At 39.2% G+C, this 25862-nt stretch overlaps 1 protein-coding gene across 1 annotated transcript in view; it reads left to right on the forward strand.

The window, feature by feature from the left end:
* Cntnap5 (contactin associated protein family member 5) overlaps nt 1-25862 on the forward strand; it is a 976150-nt gene that overhangs the window by 801743 nt on the left and 148545 nt on the right. The window contains exons 15-18 of the mRNA XM_057769582.1: nt 4086-4213; nt 4384-4554; nt 13641-13859; nt 23344-23583. Of these exons, the coding sequence (XP_057625565.1) occupies nt 4086-4213; nt 4384-4554; nt 13641-13859; nt 23344-23583 (758 nt within the window). The remainder of the gene's footprint in view (nt 1-4085; nt 4214-4383; nt 4555-13640; nt 13860-23343; nt 23584-25862) is intronic.

Consider the following 25862-nt stretch of genomic DNA (forward strand, 5'->3'; position numbering starts at 1 on the left):
GTAAAAACAGAAGCGACCAGTAGGGCTAGAAGTGAATACCTCTGTGGATGTTGTCAATGTTAGTCAGAGCATAAACAGGGTAAAAGGCAAAACTGCGAGGTTGCATGAAACACAATTGTGACTCAGCATCTGCAGATCACTCATGGCACATCTTTCTCCTCGCTGGCGTGAACCAGTTGCATTCTCCAATGTGGTTGTTAGGTTCAGACATCAACTTTCTATAACCTAGAATTTCAGGAAAGTAAGCTTTAATTGAGGATTCACATCAGGTTGGCCTGGGGGTGATTGTCTTAATTGATTCAAGAAGACTAAGTTCACTGTGAAAAATACCACTCCCTAGGAAGAGATCCTGGGTTATTTTTCTTGTTTAAAGTTTCCAGATAAAAATCATTCCTGGTTATATGAATTATACTATTAAACCAAGTATAAATTTTCCTGTGTTACTTGCAAGAGCTTCTTTATACTTAGCATGCTTTTTATATATGCCAATATGCTGATACAAGGTCATCAAGTAGATGTAGTCAAGATGTCATGGAATCTAAGGGTGGGACAACTCAGCATTAATGACAGACATCAGAAACCAGCATGGGCATCCAGAAAATAAAAATGGGATGGGGTATCATGACACAGCATGTCATGGTTTCTTCAGAGAAGCATCTGAGTAAGATTTTTGTCTTTACTTCACCGTGGATGTTTAAGCTCTTCTTTACAATTCTACTTGTGAATATTTTTGAACAAAAAGGCAAATCTCTTCTCTCTGTCTATGCAACACGTATAGAGTGCTTTTTAGCTGAACCAAAGTTTTATCATTTGAATGACTCTTTAAAAAAGCACTCAGATTACAAATATTATATTATATTATATATTTCTTTGTATTTTAATAGATCTGTAGGGTAAGGGTTAAGGTGGATATTTGGTTTATTTATAACGTAGATAAATTATTGAGTGTTTTCTCCAAATCGCATGAGCTCAATTCTAAATCTTAAAATTTAATTTTCCACATGTGCTATGTAGCAAGAAATCTCAAATCCAAGATCAGAGCTGGATGCATATGAAATAACTTGTCTTGCCTGAGGCCACAGAATAGTTTAGGGACAAAGAAGAAAAGTAAAGTGTCAGTGAAACCAGTTCTGAGCATTTAATACAGACCAGACACTGTGACCAGTAGCTGCAAATCTCACTAAATCCTCTGCAAGCTGCTATTCAGTGTACACTCAGCAAACCAAGCATCTCCAAAAAGATATTACTCACTCACACCACAGAACTAGGAACATTTATCCTAATGTGTGTACTTAAACACAAGACAGATACCAGGGAAGCAAAAACATGACTTGGTTCCTGCTCTTTCTGTTCTGTGACCCTAGGCAATGACTATGTGCCTCTGAGGCAGTGTCAAATTCTGTAAATGGACACAGGGCTATATGCTGAAGAAGAAACAGTGGTGTATACTGCAGAGGACAGAGAGGTGTACACAGCAGAGGAAAGAGTGGTATACACTGCAGAAGACAGAGTAGTGTACACTGCAGAGGGCACAATGGTTTTCACTGCAGAGGACACACTGGTATATGCTGTAGAGGACAGAGTGGTACACAATGCAGAGGACACAGTGTTATATGCTGCAGAGGACACAGTGGTATATACTGCAGAGGAAAGAGTGGTGTACACTGCAGAGGACACAGTGATGTACACTGCAGAGAACACAGTGGTATATACTGCAGAGGACAGAGTGGTGTACACAGCAGAGAAAAGAGTGATATACACTGCAGAGGACAGAGTGGTGTACACTGCAGAGAACAGAGTAGTGTACACTGCAGAGGACAAAGTGGTGTACACTGGAGAGGACACAGTGGAATACACTGCAGAGGAAAGAGTGGTATACACTGCAGAGGACATGGTGGTATACACTGCAGAGAACACAGTGATATATACTGCAGAGGACAGAGTGGTGTACACAGCAGAGAAAAGAGTGATATACACTGCAGAGGACAGAGTGGTGTACACTGCAGAGGACAGAGTAGTGTACACTGCAGAGGACAAAGTGGTGTACACTGCAGAGGACACAGTGGAATACACTGCAGAGGGAAGAGTGGTATACACTGCAGAGGACATGGTGGTATACACTGCAGAGAACACAGTGGTATACACTGCAGAGAAGACAGAGTGGTATACATTGCAGAGAACATGGTAGTATACACTGTAAAGGACAAGTGTACACTGCAGAGAACACAGTGGTGTACACTGCAGAGGAGACAGAGTGGTGTACACTGCAAAGGACAGAGTGGTGTACATTGCAGAGGACACGGTGGTATACACTGCAGAGGACATGGTGGTATACACTGCAGAGGAAAGAATGGTATACACTGCAGAGGAAAGAGTGTTGTACACTGCAGAGGAAAGAGTAGTATACACTGTAGAGGACAGAGTGGTATACACTGCAGAGGACAGGGTGATGTACATTGTAGAGGGCACAGTGGTTTACACTGCAAAGGACAGAGTAGTGTACACTGCGGAGAACACAGTGGTATACACTGCAGATGATATGTGGCATACACTGCAGAGGACACAGTGGTGTACACTGCAGAGAACACAGTGTTGTACACTGCAGAGGACAGAGTAGTATACACTGCATAGGACAAAATGTTGTACACTGCACAGGACAAAGTGTTGTACACTGCAGAGGACAGAGTAGTGTACACTGCAGAGGACACAGTGGTGTACAGTGCAGAGGACACAGTGGTATATGCTGCAGAGGAGAAGTGTGTGGACATTTTTCCTTAACAAATTTCATACTGGAAGTGTCTGCACTGCCGATGTCTATTTATTTATTTTAGTTGAATTTATATTATTATTTTTCAAATGTTATTTTTTATTTATTTTTGAAAATATCATACACGCACACACTGCATACTTGAATAACACCCATCTTCTGCACTCCCTTTTTCTAGCTCCCCCTTGTGTGCCTGGTGTGTATATGGATATATGGGTGTGTGTGTGTGTGTGTGTGTGTGTACATTTTTATTTTGTGTGGACTGATGCCTGTGTATATGTTTATGAGTGCATATACTGAGGCTATAAACCAGCTTTTGTTATTATACCTTGGGTACTGGAGAATATTTTTGTTTTTTGAGGCAAGTTTTCTCATTGGCCTGGAGCTTACCAATTTAGCTAGGTTGGCTGGCTAACAGGTCCCAAATACCTACCTATCTCTACTAATCCAGTCCTATGATTACAAGCAATTTCCAAAAGGGAAGGTCTTCTTGTTTAGGTTCAGAAGATCCGGATTCAGGTCTTTATATTCACACACCAAGCGGATTGGACTATCTATGCTATCTCCACAGCACCACAATGCCATGTTTTACTTCCAATTTATGCTCTGCCAAGTTGTACCATTTTCACCTTGATTCCAAAACACAGCTTTAAAAGAGGAGGAAAAATTGACTTTCTCTATTTCTTTTTAAACTTTTCTATAAACAGAAAATTAGGTACTTCCTTATTTGCATAATTAACAAGAACAAAGTCAGAGCCTTTAACGAGCAAGGTCTTCCTAAAGAACAAAGCAAAAAGCAACCAATAACTATAAAGATTCATCTGAACAGAACTTTGAAGGTGATAAGGAACATTCTAATCTGATTAAAAACTGTTGGCAGGTGGTTCAGTCAAGTCCTCTGAGTAGTTTTTGAGAGGGAATTGTGTTATCTGTTTTCAAGTTAGTTCCTCAGATAGCAGATCTTCTTTTATGGGGAAGTGAAGTGACGTTTAATGTCACATTAATGCTGCAGTGAGCCTTGGGGTCCTCTCGCCCACAATAAGCACAGAGAACTTTGTAAACTACCTGTGCTCCTGCCAGCACATTTAGGGAGGATATAAAATCCAGAGGTGTTTGGAAGCAGGCCATGGGTTCTGTAATTGGTATCCCAACTATTCACATAGGCCCAGAGATGAAAAGCCTTCTGTTATGCTCCTCCCAACCCTAGCCAGGCTGAATCTAATCCAAGTCACTTTGCAAAGAGGGGTCTTGACACAGATTCCCTAGATAATCTATATTTTTCCTTCCTTTTTTTCCCCTTTAAATTTATGTTCCTCAGGACAAAGGATACTGGCTTTCTTTCCTTCAAAGATCACTTGCCTGTTACTCAGATAGTTATCACTGATACCAACAGATCAAACTCAGAAGCTGTTTGGAGAATTGGCCCCTTGCGTTGCTATGGTGACCGTGAGTACAACATCTCCCTTTTTCTGAACTGCATGAGCACAAGATGTTTTGGGTCCCTTATCCATTTTCCTTAGAGTGTCCTCCCAGTATTAAAAATTACCCATGAGTCCATTGTTTTCTATACCCGGTGGGAACACACAATTCATGTTGAAGGACTCTCTGCTTCGCAGGGCACTACTGGAATGCTGTCTCGTTTTCTACCGAAGCTTCTTACCTCCACTTTCCTACCTTCCATGCCGAATTCAGCGCTGACATTTCCTTCTTTTTTAAAACAACCGCTTTATCTGGAGTTTTCCTAGAGAACCTTGGCATTAAAGACTTCATCCGACTTGAAATGAGCTGTAAGTGCCTTCATTTATGAGTTTGATATCAGTGGCCCATAGAGAGGGCTTCTTTTTATCTCTATCACCAGCCACCAGTACAGATTTTTAGTGTTAAGCTAACATCACCAGTTATCAGTAAAACTAGCTCTGAAGCTGTCAGATCCCTGCTAATGTGTTATGACTTAGGATGTTCTATCATCATTGGTTAGTTGTTTCTTAAGGATATGTGCATTCCAGGAGTATCTGTGCATTCCTCTTGCAGGCTCCAATCTTTATTACAGCATTGTTATCTCTTACCTGTTGCTTTAAGTTTCCATGCCTCAGGATTGCGCTCTATGGGAAGCAAGGGATAATTGCTATTGAACATTCTTCTCATATTTGGGGTCCACATTACTACTGTACCGATGCTTCAGAAGTCATTTTTTGGGAAGACAGCTCAACCAGTAAAACACATACATGCAAGCCTGAGGACCTGATTCAGTTCCCCAGAACTCACGTAACATAGCCAGGCATTACCATGCCAGAGGAGGCACAGACAGGAGGAGCCCTGCAGCTCCTCTTGCAGAATTGGTGAGCTCCAGGTTGAGTGAGAGATTCTGTTCAAAATATGAGGTGGAGAATCATTGAGGAGAAACTTGGACATTGACCTCTGGCTAGTCTGAGCACATCTTGACCAGGTAATACCCCCCACACACACACACACGGGCACGCATGTATACACACATTCAATTTCTTCTCTTGCTCCAATAGGAGAGTGTAACAAGTCAGTGATAATTTATGCCAGTTTCCCACGTCTTTCTTGTCTGTAGCAGTGTGCGTGCAGGGTTAAATGCATGGATTACAACTTTGTAATAGCCCTGCCCCCATCTGTGGGATCTGCGCTATACCGATCATTAAGCCAAATGGGCACTAAAGAAATATGGATGACAAGACATTCTACAGTGGGACACTGCGTATCAAAATGCTAACAAAAATACGTGAAAGCACAAAAAAGAAAAAAATTTCAATGATTAATTTTCATGAAAATGGAAAAATAGCAATATTTTAGTTTCTTTTAGTAATAAGAACTTTAAAAGTCTGTCCATAAGTTTGATTTTCTGCAATGTTGTCAATGACTTCATATAAGTTAATTTCCTGTAGTTGTTTTTGTTCAAATAAAACTACAAATTATTTTAGCCCATTTATCTTCTATTGTATTTAGAAGTAATATTTTTATTCATTTTTGATATGATTGTTTTTTCATAAAACGTCATAGATATTTAAAAAGTTTGGAAAGAATTTTCAGCTTAAGGACAAAATTGGTGAAGTAAACCATTTTTATTTCAACTCCCAAAATTATAACACTCTCCATAACTTTTTTTAACCAGGCCCAATTCTAGTGATTTCAAAATATCTAAGTAATCAAAAATCTTTCCAGCAACTATTTTAATGCAGAATTCATCACAGGTTTTTCTCCCCATTAGGTAGACACTGAACAGACCTCTCTCGGGTGTGCAATGGCTAGAGCTCTTCTGATTTCTGTGTTGACACTTGTGTCACTGTGTTCACTCTCATGTTAGTGTCTGGTTACAGAGGAAAGCGGGAGTCATACAGATGGAGGGCAGACACTGTCTTGTCGTTCCTCCAAACAAACACACACCCCTGGTTCTCATGGAGCCAGTGGATCTTAGGAGGCTGCTAACTACTCTCTAGGGTATAACTTTTACTATGCAACAAGCAGTAAATTGGACTTATTTAAGAGTCACACATGTATTATTAAAAATTGACAGTGACTTTAGGGTGTGTTGTGTTTGCACATGCATTTGGTGCAGGAGTGCTAAATCATCAACACACTTTAGAATTACTAGTGGATCATGATTATAAAACCACACACAAACAAGTAAACAAACAGATATTCAGTGCTTGAGAGATAGCCCAGTCACTAAAGTCCTTACTCTGCAAGCATGATAACCTGAATTTTATCTGCCGGTCTCAAGTAAAAAGTAAAAAGCCAGATGTGGTGTAGTGGTTTGTGCTTATAATCCCAGTTTGGGGAGACCAAGAGAGTCCTTTAGCCTGTGAGAATCTCTGTGTCAGAAAACAAGGTTTTGGGGGAAGCCTGAGGAATGACACCAATATTGTACTCTAGCCGCTTCATGAATGTGCATACACATGAATGAACACACTTGCTCACTTATGTAGAAGCATGAGTGTGAATACGCAAACACACAGACAAATAAATAAAAATAAACATTAGAACTATTTTAGCCATCCTTTCTGTTGTTTTTGGGTTCCTTACACTAAGTGGACTCCATTACCTGTACCCTGCCTCGCTTTTATTCTTCTCTTGACCACAACCTACTCGAGCTTGTCCTTGAGCATCCCTCTACCCTTGTGAAGTGGACGTTTTCCAATAGTGTGAGTGAGGTGATTGGCCATATCAGAGTGATGTAACTCCATGAGATACTCTTGAAAGCTAAGCAAGCATCTTATCCACAGATATTGGAAATTTGAGCATTCCCCAACAAAAGACAAGTACATTTGCAGAAGGGCATGGTGGAGGGGTTTGTGGGTCTCCAGCACATGGGGAAGTGGCTAAGTGTTTCTTATGCATTTGCAGACTACACACAGGAAAAGAAAGTGTCTCCATGTAACTTTTCATTAATTGTTCAAGGACACAAGCTACTAATGGGGGAAGATCTTATGATTTTTGTGTAAAATAAAAATTCTTTGTACCTAACTTGCTCAGACTCTGAAGAGCAGGTTAAATACCAACCATTCCACAGTGTGGACATAATAACCTCAATGTAAAATTTAATAAAAGAAAAAAAAAACAGGCCCTGAAGCCTTTTCATTCATTAAAGCCGAAATCAATGTTATGGTATATTATCACAAGATAATCACCAGTGATTGAGTGTTAATTACAGATCAGTGTCCAATTTGTTTGTTCTTTGTAGCAGTTCTCTGTGCCCTTCAGGCTGTGCCATTTTTTTTAAATTCAATTTAGCATTAAATTATTTAAAAACACACAAATGAAACCTGTAATGTAATTGTTTGATGTTTACTATCATCATACTCTCAATTATTACTTTTTAAAACACAAATATTTTGAATTAAATATTTTTAAGTGTATGACCTGAAAATAGAAGCATTTCAGGAGTAGAGTGAAGAACTGGCTAGCATATGTAAGACCCCAAGTTCAGTCCCTACAATAGAAAATAAACAAATACATAAACATAAAATCAACAAACTCTAAGGTCTCATATTTCCTAAATTTAGTAAGATTATTGTTCTTGTTACTACTGTTATTAGGGGACAGAAGCTCTAACAAGATATCAAAAAAGATATCTCTACCCATGGTAACACCAAAGGCCACGTGGATGTCCAGGGTCTAGGCAACAAACTGTAGCCATTGTCAAGTCTAAGGACCATGCTGCCACAGGGACGTACCAATCTGGGTAGTCTGTGCTGCCACACAAGGCTGTGGTATTGTCCAGGCCTGGGCTGCTGCCAAGGGTCATGTCTGTATCGATGGTCCTGCTACAGCTGAGGTCTGTGATGATGCCCATTTTCAGTGTTGCAGCAAGGGTTCATAGGAATTATGCATGTTGAAATCCAAGGGCCATGCTGAGCTGGCTCTGCCCCTCACTGGCCCTGGGGATTTTGGCCCTGGACCTTACTGGATACTATAGCAGGAGAGTTGGCCCCACCCCCATGGGAGAGCTGTCCCTTCTACGTGGGAGAGATGTCCCCAACCATCAGTAGGTGTTGTTGGAGGCTGTTAGTTCATTCTTGGTTGCCCTGATCTGAAATATTCACATAGAAACTATATTAATTACTACACTGTTTGGTCAATGACTCTAGTGTATTACTAACAAGCTCTTATATATTAAATTAACCCATTCCTATTATTTTATATTTTTCCACGAGACTCACGGCCTATGGGCAAAGTTTTGGAGAGTTCCAGTGAAGGAATCTGTGTTCTGTGGGCAGATACATGGCTTCTCCCTGAATATGCCTACTCTCTATATATATCTTTTCCAGACTGGATATATTCTGTTAAGCCATTGGCCAAAAGCAGTTTCTTTATTAACCAATGACACAGAGGGGAATTACATCACTTCCCATTTTCTGTCTAAATAAAAAGAAAGATTTTAACATTAACATAGTAAAATTACATATAACAAAACTGGTATCAAGCAAAAATTACAATTACAACATTTATATCTACTTTAGAGCATGAGACTCTTAATCTCAGGTTTGTGGGTTCGGCCTCCATATTGGGCACCAATTTGTTGGCAGAGACTGCTCGTTCATTTCCAACTTCACTGACTCAAAATAATCACACAGAAACTATATTATTTAAACTACTGCTTGGCCAATCGGTTAAGCATACTGCTAGCTAGCTCTTATAACTTAAATTAACCCATTTCCATTTTATATTTTACCATGAGGCTTGCAGCCTACTGGCAAGGTTCCAGCTGGCTCTGATGGAGGTATCTGTCTCCTGTGGTGACTACATTGCTTCTCACTGACTTGTATCTTCCAGCCTCGCTATATTCTATTAAGCCATTGGACAAAAGCAGATTCTTTATTAACCAATAAAAGCAACACATATATGGAAGGGCTTCCCACAACAACCATGGACATAGGAGTCCTTGCCAGAATGAGATGGGCCTAGGAAAGCAAGATCTGCATCTCCCCTGAGGGATGCAGCCCCAGTGGTCCAGACCAAGTAGTTCAGCTACCAAATGCATGAAGAGACTGGTCCTGTGGAACAATAGCCACAGCATCTCCATGGCTGGTGACAACAGTAGGACATGTGAGAGGGGCGTTGGTGAGAGTCCAGGGATGCTGGTGTGCTAGAGGCTCATCGGTGTACAGTGAGATATGTTGCAGCAACCAATGGCACAGAGACGAACGAGGAGGCCTTGGAAAGACAGAAGAGCGAGGCGCTTTGTTGTTTGTTTTCAGTTGACTTTTTGGAGCATTTTTTGGAGGGATGCTGCAGGAGTGAGGGGGTCATGGAGGGACTGGAAGGTGAGTGGGATTTGGGTGCATGATATGAAATTCCCAAAGAATTAATAAACAATTATGTCACAAAAAGTAGAAAAGGTCTAAAAGTATATTACTGAGATTTAAATCTTAGTTCTTCCAGCCACTGTGACAACTTGTGCTCAGTTCCTTCACTTATGAAATAGTCCTGTAAAGTGTGTATTGAGGCCCAACTGAATTCAATAACGGAAAATGCTTAGCAGTATTTCTGGCTTGTGTGACGCACTTAATAAATATTAATGTTTCTGCTAATGTTATTTCACTGATTCTTCAACATCCAGGAGTGGTATACATATTATTGGCCTTTGATAGTTACTTGAATAAATATCAGCATTATCAAAACATTTAGAAAGATAAAGCATATAAAGAAAAAGCACACAGCATTAAGTTCCATAGCTATTATACAGAGAAACCCTGTTTCAAAAAAAAAAAAAAACAAGCAAACAAAACAAATAAACCAAAACAAAACAGCAACAACAACAAAAAGAAAATGAAAAAGCAAGATAAAGAGGAAGTGCAGCATTTATTCATTTTGAGGAGTCTAGCCATGGTTTTGCCAGACCTATATACAGACAAGCACAGGACTCAGGGTTGGACTTGTAGTAAGTAAGTGAGCTTGCTCTAATTAAGCACAGTGTTAGTGGCAGGGTCTGTGATAAGTAAAAAGTTCGCTACAGCACTGTTTCTCAACCTTTCTAATGCTTTTACCGTTTAATGCTGTTCCTCATGTTGTGGTGATCCCCAAGCATAAAATTATTTTTGCTGCTACTTCAGACCTGTAATTTTACTATTGTTATGAAGTATAATGTAAATATCTGATATGTAGGATATCTGATGTGTGACCCCTGTGAGAGGGTCATTCAACCCCCAAAGTGTTATGACCCACAAGTTGAGAGTCACTGCTCTACAGCTTGCAGACGAGCTGGAGAGACAGACAGCAGTCAGATCATATGGTACAGGTGATGCATGGTATAGCCAACCTTCGCACAGACAAGAAACCCAACTTGGTGACAGAATTCAGTAAGCACAGCAGAGCATCAAGCCTCCTACAAAGATATGCTGTCTGATGGTAGCCTAATATCTTTAAGACTAATCATCAGGGAAAATTTTACCCAAATCTTTAATATTTCTGCCCCATATTCTTATGAATCTTTTTCTCTTTCCTTCTCTCTCTCTCCGTGTGTGTGTGTGTGAGAGAGAGAGAGAGAGAGAGAGAGAACCAGTCATCTCTCAATAAATATTTGATTTTGAAATGAGAAGATTTTCAAGATGAAACTACTGATCTAAGTAAGAAATAAAAAATATATCCAAAAAGTGGTGGTGTGTGTGACTTTAATCCCAGCAGCAGGAAGGCAAAAGCAGGGTTATGTCTCTGAATTCAAGGCCAGTCTGGTCTACCAAAGAAGTTCCAGGACAGACAGAGATACACAGAGAAACACTGTCTCAACAAGTAAAAAGGAAGAAAGACAGAAAGTGAGTGATATAGAGAAAAAGAGAAAGGGAGAAGGTAAAACGGAAAGAAAAAGAAATAGAGGCCAAAGAGATGGTTCAATGGCTAATAGCACTGGCTCTTCTTACAGAGGGCCCATTTTCAGTTCCTAGCACCTATATGGTGATTCCAGTCATCTGCAATGCCAGTTTCAGGGGATCCATTACCCTCTTCTGGCTTCTGTCAACATCAGACTTGCATGTGTTACACAGGCATAGTCAGGTAAAACATACTTACAAAATTACACACACACACACACACACACACACACACACACACACACACACATATATATATATATGAGCAACTCAAACAGGCTGGGAGAATGACTTAGTTGCCTTAATCCTGAGTACCTGAGTTTAACCCTCAGAGCACACAGTAAAAAATCTGGTGTGGTGGCATGTGCTATAATCCCACTATTGAGAAAAAGAGACCTGGCTTGTCAACCAGCCTAGCCTCATCAGTAAGCTTCAGGGAAATAAGAAACTCTGTTTCAAAAATAAAGTGGATGTCACCTGAGTCATGACATCTGAGGTTGACCTTTAGCCTCCACATGCACCCACAAATATGTACACCACACACACACACATAAGCACACAACCATACACGTGAATATGCACATACTTAGACATGCACACAAAAACAACAAAAAAGAAAACGAGGAGGGAGAGGAGAAAGTGGAAAGAAAAGAGAAAGGGGGAAGGATAAAAGAGAAACAAAATGAAATGAAAAAGGTAGACACATAAAATGGTTCAAGGAATGTTTTTTTTTTTTTTTTTTAATTCTTTATTGCCTCATCTGTTCATTTCAATCCCATTCTTTCAATGAATGGCTCTGTAAACTAAACAAATTTTCCTGCATTGGAAAATCACATGATACAGAAATAATACAACCATCACTTATGAGCATCTAGTCTTCTCCAAAGACAGTTTGAATAGTTAATCAAGATTAACATGTTGCCGGGCGGTGGTGGCGCACGCCTTTAATCCCAGCACTTGGGAGGCAGAGGCAGGCGGATCTCTGTGAGTTCGAGACCAGCCTGGTCTACAAGAGCTAGTTCCAGGACAGACTCCAAAACCACAGAGAAACCCTGTCTTGAAAAAAAAAAAAAAAAAAAGATTAACATGTTGATTTGTTTCCCCAAGAGAATTATTTTGTTTAGAGAGGCTACCATTGTGCACATTTTTATCCTTTACTAAAGCCCCTACAAAATTTCACAAATGGAGAGGCATTAATGTTGAGCATCACTGAAAAGGAAAGTAAAAAGGTGCTGGATAAGTATGGTCTGCAATGTCAAAATTCTGGAGCTGAACTTTGGCAAGGAGCAGTCTGTGCCAGCACGTGCAGACTGGAAACAGAGTAAAGAATGCGACTGTTCAATTCACTTTCTTTTCAGTGTTTAGGTTAGGGCTACAGCACAAGGGATACTGTTACTCACATTGATCTTTTCACTTCAGCGAACTCAATCTAGATATGCCCTCACAATTTTGTCCAGAGGCTTATCTCATAGGTGCTTCTGAAGCCCGTAGATAGTTAACATCAGCCTTACAATGCTGACCATTGCTAATGCCATCATTACATTTGCCATGTTTATCATCACCACCAACATCAGTACCATCTGAGGTACTATTACCATGCTCCCCAACATCCCTTCTTCCAGAGTTCATCCCTACTATCCAATAACATCACCACAATCTCCATGATTATTATTAATACCACCACCAGCATTACCAGAACCATTATTATCTTCAGTGCCACCATCATTTTAATATTATCAGTATTAATATTAATGAATGGCTGCCAATTGCTTTCCATAATATATCCAACATGGAGGGTGGGGGTCTGAGTCATTTAAAGCAATGCTATTGTCAGAGTTTTTCCACTGGACAAGCAACTGACATAAAATCCATCTTAATATTTTAAAGATTCATTTTTATTTAAGTGTATATTTCTCTGTGGGTATGTACATATGTGTTCAGGATCCTGTGTAGGTCAGAGAGCAATCATACCCCTGGCACTGGAGTTTTAGGCAGTCATGGGTTAAACCATCTAAGTGTTTGGAGCTGGGCTCTGATTCTCTGCAAGAGCAGCATATGGTCTTACCCATTGAATTTTCTTTCCAGCCTGATTTTGGCATTTTCAGGCATGGAAATACAAGAGTTTGGATCACATACATTGACTAAATATCCTGACAAGTGGTACTGTAGTTCTAAAGACATGGGTCTCCTCTCTGCACCTTGAAGATGATTGTCTACCCCCTTGTGTACAGTAGGACACAGGTAAAATCAGGGTAGACCAAGGAGACCAAGAGCCTCAGCAGAAATTCAGACAGATACAAATGCCACAGGTTGCTGCTACCTGTATTGAAGAACCAGGAACAACTCGAGTGAACAGTGTATAGAACACACGCATTCTTAGTCTTTAGCAGTTGATAATGCTGATGGTGATCCAAGTGCTCCAGGGAGTCCAGAGATGTCCTCTCCACATTGATGGAGATTGATTTTCCCTAAACATCCTGAACATGCTTGTGCCTGCAACACACTGACAATGGTTTTCATCCTTCTTTCTTGTTTGGCTACAGCTCCTTCTGAGGTCACATTTGCCATTGATGTTGGGAATGGCCCTGTTGAGCTCCTCGTCCAGTCCCCTTCTCCTCTGAATGACAACCAATGGCATTATATCCGGGCTGAGAGAAACCTCAAGGAAACCTCCCTGCAGCTGGACAATCTTCCTCGAAGTACAAGGGAGACCTCAGAGGAAGGCCATTTCCGACTTCAGCTGAATAGCCAGTTGTTTGTAGGTAGGATACATCATACAGCATACTTTGTACTAAACACTTACAAGGTAGTTTTTTGCCCTAGCTCAAGAAAACTTCTTAGTATTTTACGCTAAAAAACTAAATATGTTATCATTTTTACTATTTGTTTAATTTTATAAATTGTTTTTTTTATTCTTTTTTACTTAAAATTTCCAACTGCTCCCCGTTTCCCATTTCCCTCCCCCTTATAAATTGTTTTATTCTAGCTTCATAGATCATCAAAATAAAGTTTGTGCTACTCCTTTAACAAAATTAGGAGCTGTCTCAGATTGTTTTGGTACCATTTCTCCTTGCATGCTTTGTGTTCAGATATCTATGGAATTTATGTTTTGACTTATTGTAATAAAAATTTACAGCATAGGCATAGAGATTCTAGTCCATCATTTTTCTTAGTGCCCCAAATCCTAATTACTATTGTTAACAGTGTGATCAAAAAGTTTGACTAACCCAAAGAAGTTCAGTTTTCAGGAGTAAAAACTAGGAAGTGTGCTGACTGGATTTATGTCAGTGTGACACTGGCTAGACACTTAAAAGAGGGATTCTCAATTGAGAAAATGTCTCCATATATCTGGTCATTAGGGAAGTCTGTAGAATGTATTCTTAATTAGTTGTTTCTGTGAGGGGGACTAGCTATTATGTATGGTGCTACCATGGGCTGCTTGTCCTGGATTCTATAAGACTTCAGGCTGAGCAAGCCATGTAAAGCATGCCACTTGGCAGCATCTGCATGCCTCTGCTTTAACTCCTCTCTCCATACCCCTCCCGTGCTGAGTTCCTCACCTGACATCCTTTGATGATGGGGTGTGATATTGAAGTGTAAGCAAAACAAATCCTTTCCTCTCCAAGTTGCTTTTGGTCACAACAATAGAAAAACTAACTAAGGTAAGGTGGTACTCATTCCCTGATTGAGACTCAGTATTAGCAACTATATTATCTCTAAATATGTGGCCACTGACAGTGGTGGGAGTGGATAGGTTCAGAAGTCACTCCTTTTTCCCTTTTGAATTGTTCCTTCTTTTTTTCCCATTCTTTCTCCCTTTTCCCTTACTCATTTCTCCCATCAATAGTCACAGAGAAACCAATTCTATTCAAACATTTCTTGTCTGATAGTGGGTATAGAAATATGAATTAAGAATAGTCACTGCTTTTCAGGGTGCTTGTGCATATGTGTGTTTGTGTGTGTGTGTAAGTGTGGGCATGCGCCTTGTGTGCATGCATATATGTATGCATGCCTGTATATGTATGAGTCTGTGTGTGTAAGAGATAGAGATAGAGAGAGAAAGAGAAAGAGAAAGGATGGGGAATATTTTAGATATGCTAGTCTAGTACTGATATAAGACCAGGCTTTATACTGTTTTCTATCAATACAATATATCACCACGGGTCATGAAATTCCATCTTCATTCCATGTGCATTTTTCATTTGCTTTCTTTATATGTGGGATAATGTAATTTCTAAACCTGAAAATATAACCACTGAAAACATAATTGCTAAAGGAAAAGCGATAGGAGAATTTGAGAACATCAGATTTTCATAGTATCACCTACCATACATGTATCTTCATTAACTGTGTTTTACACATCCACTAGAATCTAATATCAAGTGATTTAAAACCTTCGAATGATTATAGGTCTTTTCCTTAATTAATAACTCCTGTAAGTAATATGATTTACTACTGAAAAAATTTTAATTCATTTTGCTGTTTTAGTTTTACTTAAACATCACATTTTATTCTTGGAAGAAGTTTGCTACTCATCAAGATTTAATATCTTTTTTGGTGGAATCAGTTCAAGTATTTTATAATTTTCATAAATTATACTTCATGTGAAAGTCTAATTTATCTTTAGGCAGTATTTTTGAATCTTTCTATCTGAACCAGAAACTAAAGGTGGAGGATTTGTTTTTTTTATGCCATCATAGCTACCTGACTATCCCAAGAAAAGAGATGAGGTGAACTTTGGGCAACTTAAAAGGGAGGAGAAGCAGCAGTGTTTTGTGCCAATTTCTTTTCACGAGACATTTAAATTGATCGCAAATCAGTGAGTTGTACAAGCATGTGAATAGGACTGGATGAGACACCTTGACAGAGTTGTAGCCAAGGTCAGTCTAATGAGCGTGCTCACTTCTGTTATTGTTCCCTCCAGTGAGTCCCATCTTAGTAATTACTGTGCTTTCTTTGAGTTTATCTCCATGAAACCGAAAAGGGGGAAACTGCTGTTAAAGGCCATCTTTGTCTGCTGGCTTATGCCTCACTGTTAGTGTTCAGTAATAGGTATGTTTGCAGATGTTATCAGATCAAAGGCAGTTGAAGAACCAACAACTGCATTTTTGTGTAATTTATTTGTGCAATGAATGAATGAATGAACGTTTTTCTTACTCCCCTCATTTCCTATCCAGTTGCTGTGATAAAATGTCCCAATAAAAGCACCAGGGATGAAAGGGTGCTCAGTGTATAGTTCCAGGGTAGAATCCATCACTAGGAAAAATAGAGGCAAAAACTCGAAACAGCCCTTCACATCCACAGTCAAGAACAGAGAGAGAATGAATACATGCATGGGTACTCTCAGTTCACTTTCTTTTCTTTTATATTTTTCAGGACCAAACCCAAAAGATAGTGCTACCTACTTTTATGATAGGTCCTAACACATGAATTAACTTAATCTAGATACCCAAAGACATGCCCAAAGGCCAGACTAATCAAGGCAGTCTCATTGAGAATCTTATAACAGGTGATTCTATATTGTATCAAATTAGCAAAACTAGCCATCACAGTTGTATTACCCCAAATGAAGAACTGTGTCCTCTATAACTCAGAAATGTGGAGACATTACATGCTTGTCTTTCAAAGGTAGCAAAAGATACCATTATTGGAGTGTGTTTCTTGACTGGGATAGGTTTAAAATGGCATTTTTAAAGTGTCAGTATGGATATACTTTTCCAGCTACCTTTAGCCATGAAAGAATTTTTAAATCAGAGTACAGTGTCCAGCAGCTTTTTGATCACTGGTCTTCTGCTATGATCAGGAGTGCTTTCTGTGTGCCAAACACAGACTGCATCTTATAAGACAGGATGCATCTTCTGGCACTGCCCTGGTTATTTCAATGTGACAGTATGAAAAGGGCTGATCATTCATTGCTTGATGGATTTCCAGAATCGATATTTTAACTCAACACAGTTTTGTCACCATGAGAGTAAGGGATATCTGCAACAAGGCCATGTTGTCCACTGCATTGAGTTAGTAGAATACAAGAAATTTTATAGAATGTAGCTTTAAATATGTAATGTGTAGCTGAGGTGCAATCTCACCTTTGGGACTTTTGACAGTTTCAAAATTTCTACTTTGTAGGTTTTATGTATGCATATATGTGTGTGGTTTGTATGCATGTTTGCATATGTATGAGCATATTTTATGTGATCACACATATAAATGTAGAGAGGCAAGAAGTTGGTATCAAGAATAAATAAGAAACCAAAGAAACATTTCCACTAAAATCTAGTTTACTGAGACAATGAGTTTACTGATTCTTTTTGTTTACTGATTTTTATTGAGCTCTACATTTTTCTCTGCTCCCCTCCCCGCCTCTCCCCTCCCCTTCAACCCTTTCCTAAAGTCCCCACGCTCCCAATTTACTCAGGAGATATTGTCTCTTTCTATGACCCATATAGATTATATCTATGTGTGTTTCTCTTAGGGTCCTCATTGTTGTCTAGGTTCTCTGGGATTGTGATTTGTGGGCTGGTTTTCCTTGATTTATGTTTACAAACCACTTATGAGTGAGTACATGTGATAATTGTCTTTCTGGGGCTGGGTTACCTCATTCAAATTGATGTTTTCTAGCTCTATCCATTTGCCTGCAAAATTCAAGATGTCGTTATTTTTTTCTGCTGTGTAGTACTCCATTGTGTAAATATACCACATTTTCCTTATCCATTTTTCAGTAAAAAGGCATTTAGGTTGTTTCCAGGTTCTGGCTATGACAAACAATGCTGATATAAACATAGTTATTGTTGAGTATATGTCCTTGTGGCATGATTGAGCATCCTTTGGATATATACCCAAAGGTGGTACTGCTGGGTCTTGAGGAAGGCTGTATCCTAATTTTCTGATATCAACATATAGAAGAATGAAAATAGACCAATATCTATCACTATGCACAAAACTCAAGTCCAAATGGATCAATGACCTCAATATAAAGCCAGCCACACTGAACCTTATAGAAGAGAAAGTGAGAAGTACACTTGAACACATTGGCACAGAAGACCACTTCCTAAATATAACCTCAGTATCACAGTCACTGAGAGAAAAAATTAATAAATTGTTTTTATTTATTAAAGACCTCCAGAAACTGAAAAGCTTTTGTAAAGCAAAGGACATGGTCAGCAAGACAAAAAGACAGCCTACAGAATGGGAAAAGATCTTCACTAACCCCACATTAGACAGAGGTCTGATCTCCAAAATATACAAAGAAATCAAGAAATTGGTCATCAAAAGAACAAATAATCTAATAAATAAATGGAATACAGACATAAATAAAGAACTCTCAACAGAAGAATCTAAAATGACTGAAAGACACTTAAGGAAATGTTCAACATCCTTAGTTATCAGAGAAATGCAAATAAAAACAACTCTGAGATTCCATTTTACACCTGTAAGAATGGCCAAGATCAAAAACACGGATGACAATTTATGCTGGAATTTACTGATTTCTTTATGATTACAGATGAGGCTTGCTCACAGAATTTGGGCAGCTCAGGTAGCTGCCACATTGACAGCTCAGTCTGTCCTGAAAAATAACTCAAAAAATCATCCCTCAAGATTCTGGAACCACTTACAGGAATGTTTGGGGGAGATGTTAAAGCATATATCATTATTTCAGCTATTGTTATTACTCATATAATTGTTCTGGAACATTAAATTAAGATTGTTGCATTTGTTTATTTTATGGAGTATTTGTTTAAATATGCAATGATGTGTTATATTCTTCTATGTTGCATTATTTTAATCTGTAAAGCTGTGTTATTTTTCCTGCCTAAAACACTTGATTGTTCAAATAATGAACTGAATGGCCAATAGCTAAACAGGAGAAAGGATAGGCAAGGATGCCAGATAGGGAGAATAAAAAAGAAGAGAAATCTGGACTCAAGTGATTAACAGGATGAATGACAAAGGAGAATGAGAAGATGCCTGGGGAGAGTAATTGAAGCACACAGTCAGCTATGGAGTTAAAAGGAAAGAAAAATGTATAGAATAAAGAAAGGTAAAAACATAGTTAAAAAGAAATGGGACAATTTATGTTAAAATGTTTGCTAGAAAAGCCAAGCTAAAGCTGGGCTTTCATAAGTAAGAATAAGTCTCCATGTATTTATTTGGGAGCCAGTAGAAGGCCCCCAAAGAATAATAAAAAAAAAGTTATATATAACCTTTGGATAAGGCTTGTGAATGGTACAAATTTTGTTTATGTCACGGATCTTTCTTAATGAGCCTCTCTAGGAAGGAATGCTATTATTTGGAAAAATAGCTACCAAACAACTGTACATAAGTCAAGATTCAGAAATGTAAAGTTGAAAATGAATTAGAATGATGGCTGAAATATGTCTGTGCAAAGACAGCAAAGTAATTCAACCTGCTCTATAGGGGTGGAGTCTTGGAAAGAAGTCAGCAAGAAAGCCTACACATCATCATCTGATTTCTCAATGGAAAACATATTTGAATTTTGCAAGTATTTTTTTTTCCATTTAAAAATTGGCAACTTTGGAAAGAAAACATGTCTTAGCAGATACAAGTACTTGCCAAGCCTGACAACCCAAGTTTAGTCCTCAGAACCCACATGGTAGAAGGAGAGAACAGACTCTTGCAACATGTCCCTTAAGATGTGTGTACATGTACCTCTGTGTGTGCATGCACATGAATGTGTATACATGTATTTGTGTTTTTTTCTGTGTGCATGCTTGTGTTGGCTCTGTGTGTACATGTGTGTATATATGTGTGCATGTGTGCTTGTGTTGTCTCTGTTTTTACATGTACATGTGTGTATAGATGTATGTTTGTGTATGGTCTGTGTGTATGTTTATGGGTATTTGTTCTCTATGTGAGTACATGGATGTATACACATGTGTGTTTGTGTTGGCACCGTTTTTTTTAAAAATTATTCAACATGTAGCCTAGTCTGTTCATTCCTTATAATAAAAAGAATCTGTCCTATAGATGTTTCTCCTTTGAAAAAAACCAAAATGTAGCCTGAAAAAAAGCACAAATTTAGCTCATGTGGAAGGTAGTTGCTCAATGCCTTGTGTCATCTTGCTCTATCAGCATCTGGAAGAGCATGAGCAGCTAGTCTGGCAAAAATCACACTACATTTTATATATCTCTGCATCAAGAAGTACATTTTTACCAGAAAAATTGTCCCAGTCACCCCTTCTTCATTTATAAGCTTGTTGACTAAGCCACACACACAAGAAAATGTGCAATAGATCTTGCATTCGCCATCTCTTCTCGGAGAAAAATGACACTAAGAAGATAGATGAAGAGTTATTCAATCCACGAAGGGGAGTGACTACAGAGTTGGAGAAACAGAGCAAGTGTTAGACTCCATAAATCCTCCCCTCTTTATTGTGCATAACCCCCAGAAAAGAAATAATGAGCCTTCCTTTGTGACCGCCTTGTATGTGCCATTGATTTATCTTGTGGTTAAAGGAGACTTACTCACTGAAATTGAAACAGACAAGACAGTGCAATTGAGGTTTGGCCTCTTGGCCTGCATTCTTATCAGAATTGGATCAAACTCAAGGTTTTTCGTTATTTCAGAGTAGGAGACTAGCCTTGTGCCACAGGAATGTTCTATTTTATTCTTTGGACTCAAGCAATGACTCATGTGTTTCCTGGTCTGGTAATCTGGTATCTTAGTTACTTTTCTATTGCTGTGACAGGACACCATGACCAAGAGAATGCTTAGTTTGTGCTCATAGTTACAGAAGGGTAGAGAACATGACAATCCTGATAGGGAATATGACAGCAACCAGGAAGTCATGGCACTGAGGCAATAGCTGAGAGCTTATATCTTGTTATGTAAACATGAGGCAGAGAGGGCTAACTGGGAATAGCATAGACTTTCAAATCCTCAAAGCCAGTCTCAAGTGACACATATTCTTCAACAAGGTCATACCTCCTAATCCTTTCCAAACGGTTCCACCCACTGGGGAGCAAGTATGCAAATATGATCTTGACAAGGCTATTCTCATTCAAACCACCATACATGAGCTGGAATAAGAAAAGTATATTTCTAAGCATCTGCGCTGTGATTTTCCAGAGTTCTTCCTGTCTTCATCTCACATCTTACATCACTGTGATTATAGGCATGCATTACGTCACCCAGATTTTCCCTAGGTTCTGAGAATCAAACACAGGTCTCCATGTTTGTGAGTTTACTGGTTGACCCATCTCACCAGAATCAATTTACAGTTTAATATTCTTGTTTTATATTTATACTTCTTATCCAAAATGGCAAATTTCCAACGCCTATCTTGTCTTCTTTAACAAGCATGCTCACAGATCTAGTAACTTTCTAGACCAAATTTAATAGAGTTGTAGCATAAAGTGTAGAGAGGAATGAGTCTCAGTTAAGTCATCCTATAAACACAGAATATAATTGATGTGTATTTTCTACATTCAGTGTTTTCTCCTGTTCCTTCTTCTCCCCTTTTTTCTTCATCCCCATCCTCATCCTTTCATCCTCCTGCTCTTTTTTCTATTTTTCATTAGTTCATTAGGCAGACTTAAAAGACTTTTATGCACTCACCACTCATCTATTATATAACCTTTCACTCAATAGTAGGATGCTAAATGCCTGTTTTCTATAGCAAGAATAGACCTCTGACTCTGGGATCTCAGAAATCTCAGCAACCATACATACAGGCAAATGGGATTTAGCTGTACTTTCCACCTTCTTGTCTCTTAGCACACATTTTGCTTATGTCTGGGAAGAGCTGGATTTTCTGTGTGAACAAACCAATGAGAAAGTTTAAATCTGCTCAATGCTTGAGGGATGGTATATAACTGTCTCCTGACAGCATCGAGATGTCTATCTGCTGACAGTCAGATTACAGCTGAAGTCTCAATTTGAGTGGAGATATCTTATCTGCAAAATAGTATTTTATAGATAAACTCTCAGATCAATAAACAGATAATACATAATGTACCTACTGAGTCTAGGCAGTAGGTGAAGACTCAAGAGAAGGGCCCATAGGACAGCAGTAACTGAGCACACACTATACTCTGTGGTATTCAGTAAACTTTACTATAAAAACATGGAATGAGAGATGGGACAGCTGAAATTTAAGTGCTCAATATGGCGAAGGACATGGTACTGAACCCCAACACTGTCTTTCCCTCTTCCAGTGCATAGCCCTGTGCTGCATAACATGTTGCAGCTTTGTCTCTTTTGTGCACCTGACAGCTCTCTTTGAAATTTGCCAAGAGGCACATCTGACTATATCCCTTTTATGTCAGATAAAACACACCATTGGCTGCAATAAAAAATATCCATATTTTATTTATATGCAGAGATCATGGCCATGTAAATTTCAATTCTTAAGCATCTAAGAAGAGGTATATGTCTCTGTTAGTATTGCTCTCTCTCTCTGGGAATGTTTTCCTTTGAAACAGGGTCTCATGTTTCCTAAACTGGCCTTGAACATGGTTTATAGTCAAAGGTGGCCTTGAACTTCTGATACTCCAGCCTTCACATATTTAGTGCTGAGAGTATTGATGTGTACCGAGTTGCTTGCTTTATTCAGCGGTACTGGCAATCGAACTCGGGGCTTTATGCATGCCAGGCTAATACTCTACCAACTAGATTACAGCCACAGCCCTGACTTCAAGATTCCCTAAATTCATTTCTCTCACTGGGATCTTAAAGAAAAGATCAGCAGCCCTGACAACTCAGTTCAGTGTTAACAAAAAGAAGTGACTCTTACAAAATACAATGTTACAGGTCAGCAGAAGGAAGGTGAGATGAAATTACCCTCCAGATGAGTTTCCTTCAGAGAGTAATAGCATCAAGACCACAAAAGCCCAACAGGCCTGAAATGACAGTGAGGAGCACTTAGGTTCAAAGAGCAAAGAGAAGGCATCTTGATGCAACAGGTTTTCAAGAAGCTGGTCATAAGTCCCACAGTAAAAGCCCTACTCTCCATGCTGAATTCCATGATTAGCATCCAGCTTTAACTCAAGACCCTCTAGGTTCATGACAATAGGGAAGGGACTAGCCTTCTTTGCAACTACAAAGCTGTGAAGAGCTGAATGGTCACAGCAGGCTCTCCCATTGTGCCCAAATGGAGATCTCACAGCAGGAAGTGTTCTGATTTCTGGGACAAGGGACAGGCAAGAGTTTCTGTGTTCTACCAGTCACATCTATGAAATACAGCAAAGACACCTTTCATGTTTTCTTTCTTATTTGTTACCCCCTAGGAGGGACATCATCAAGACAGAAGGGGTTTCTTGGATGCATCCGCTCTTTACACTTGAATGGGCAGAAAGTGGACCTGGAAGAGAGGGCAAAGGTCACGTCTGGGGTCAGACCTGGCTGCCCAGGTCACTGCAGCAGCTATGGAAGCAACTGCCACAATGGTGGCAAGTGTGTGGAAAAGCACAGTGGCTACTCTTGTGACTGCACCAGCTCACCATATGAAGGACCTTTCTGCCGGAAAGGTAAGCTGGGTATGCATGCCACTACTGTGTCCAGTCCAGTAGCATCTGCACACCACAGCCAGTAATCCCAACACTCCCGTATGTCCATATATGTGATACTCTATACCCACGTGGCATGGGCAAACAAATGGTACCAAAGCCTTTGGAAAATCTATACTGAAAAGTTTCTACACCCCAATAAACCTTTCTGCTGACACAATAATCTGAACCAGACTAAATCAAACCATATTAGAAAAGGCCCAGGTTTAATGGATACAAATGTTCTCAGGTTACCTTCCAGCCCCCACCCCCACCCCCAGAGAGGACACAGGAAAGAAAGATCAGAAAACCACATATTTGTTTTCTGAGGAGCAATTTAAATACCCTATAGGAATGTTCTTGAGCATCTCCGGGGAAGGGGGGGGTCATCATTTGGCAGGCTTTCTTGGGGGCAGAGTCTGAACTGAGGTAACTCCCAAGGGAACTTCCACCCTTACATTCCAGACTCTATGGATATCTAGATGCCAGGGTCTGGGGTGATGCCTTCAACTAAACATTCCAGACTCTTCAGGTACATGGATGCCAGGGGCTAGAGTAATGCTTCCACCCAAATATATACCATTGCTTTTATGTGTGGCAATGGTCAAAGCAATATTCTCCATGCCCTCAAGCAGTGCCCTGGATTTGTTCTCTCAAGTTCTCCCCTGTTAAACTCTGCTTAGATCATCAACATAATCATATCCTCTCTCCTAGCACTGGACTTGCATGCTTACAGGCAGTACAATTGTGCTTGGTCTAGTTGAAGATGGGCACATCATCCAGACTAAAGAAATAGCTGGAAACTCAAAATGGATCACTTACTAACATTTCTAGTTCTGGACCTTAATTAGAAAATGTATAAAAGGACTACAGAGTTGAGTACAAAATAAGCTATAGAATCACTTGGGCTATCTTTAATATTTTTGAAAGTATACATGTGAAGAATATAAAAAATGTATTCACTATAAAAAATTTATAGTTTTTTAAACTTTTATTTACAAAAAAGAAGAGTTTGCTGTGCACCCAATGTAAACAATGTTAAGAGAACAATATTTAATATTAAAATGAAATATTTTAACTGCTGTAGGACCCAATCATTCTACATGACACTTATCTATTTATCAAGACACTCTCTTTTGGTGTGTGTGTGTGTGTGTGTATGTGTGTGTGTTTCTATGTATGAGGAATGTACGTGTCAGTACAGCCCATAAAATAAAGTTTGTATGTGTTCCTCAGGTGACATCTCTCCTGTATTTTGAGGCAAAATCTCTCAGTGGTCTAGGCTCTCCAATGGACTATGCTGACTGGCAAGCAAACTATAGGGATCTGTCAGACTCTGTCTCTCTAGCATTGAAATTGCAGCCAACACTAGTTACTATTTTTAACATGGTTTTAAGGATAAAACTGTAAGCACTAGAAAAACAGAGCCATCTCTTCAGCCTTTAAATACATTTTCAAGCTCTTCCATCAAGCAATCGTTTATTTAGTCTAACTTAATCTGGAAATTAAAGAAAAAAAAAGCACACTGTTTTTCTTGAAGGGTTTTATAACTTATTTTCTCCTCTCATTCATTCTGTGCTTTTCTTCAACTACTTGGGATTATTTGCTTGTTATTTCCAGAAAACATAATGAACTCCTAGGGAAAACAAAACACAGGAACAAACTTTAGGACCAACAGGGTATTAAGTCAAGAATCAGAGCTTGAATAATAAAATAGCCCACAACCAATAGCCCTTTACTAAAGACAAAACTTTAAGTTTTTCTATTATTTTTATTTATTTCATTGAGGGAATTCATGTGCTACATCGCATATGGGGCGGTTAGAGGAAAACTTGAGACCATTAGTCCTCTCCTTGTACCATGTGGGTCCATGGGTCAAACTCAGGTCCTCAGGTGGGGTGAAAAGTGCTTTTACTCACTGAGCCATCTTGCTAGCCCTAAAACTTTTGTAGATAAGAGCTCATAAAATTATAGCAGTTGTAGCTCTCACACATGGCCTGCAAAAGATCAATCTGGTCAATATTCCACATGGATTTGGAGGATTCATGAGGCCCTGACCCTAGCTGATGACCTATTGACAGTTGATTAGCTCATGAGTTGAGGAAGAGTTGGTTTTTTTAGGGTTATGAACACTGTTCCTGTGTCCATGCTATCTCAGATGGTCTTAAATGATGCCAATAAAGACACCATTAATTATACTCAAAGGGTGATAAATAAGTAAATAACATGTAGTTATTAAGGGGGAATATATGTGGATGGAA

Source organism: Chionomys nivalis, chromosome 5 (genome assembly GCF_950005125.1).
Source record: "Chionomys nivalis chromosome 5, mChiNiv1.1, whole genome shotgun sequence".
NCBI classification, from domain to species: Eukaryota; Metazoa; Chordata; class Mammalia; order Rodentia; family Cricetidae; genus Chionomys; species Chionomys nivalis.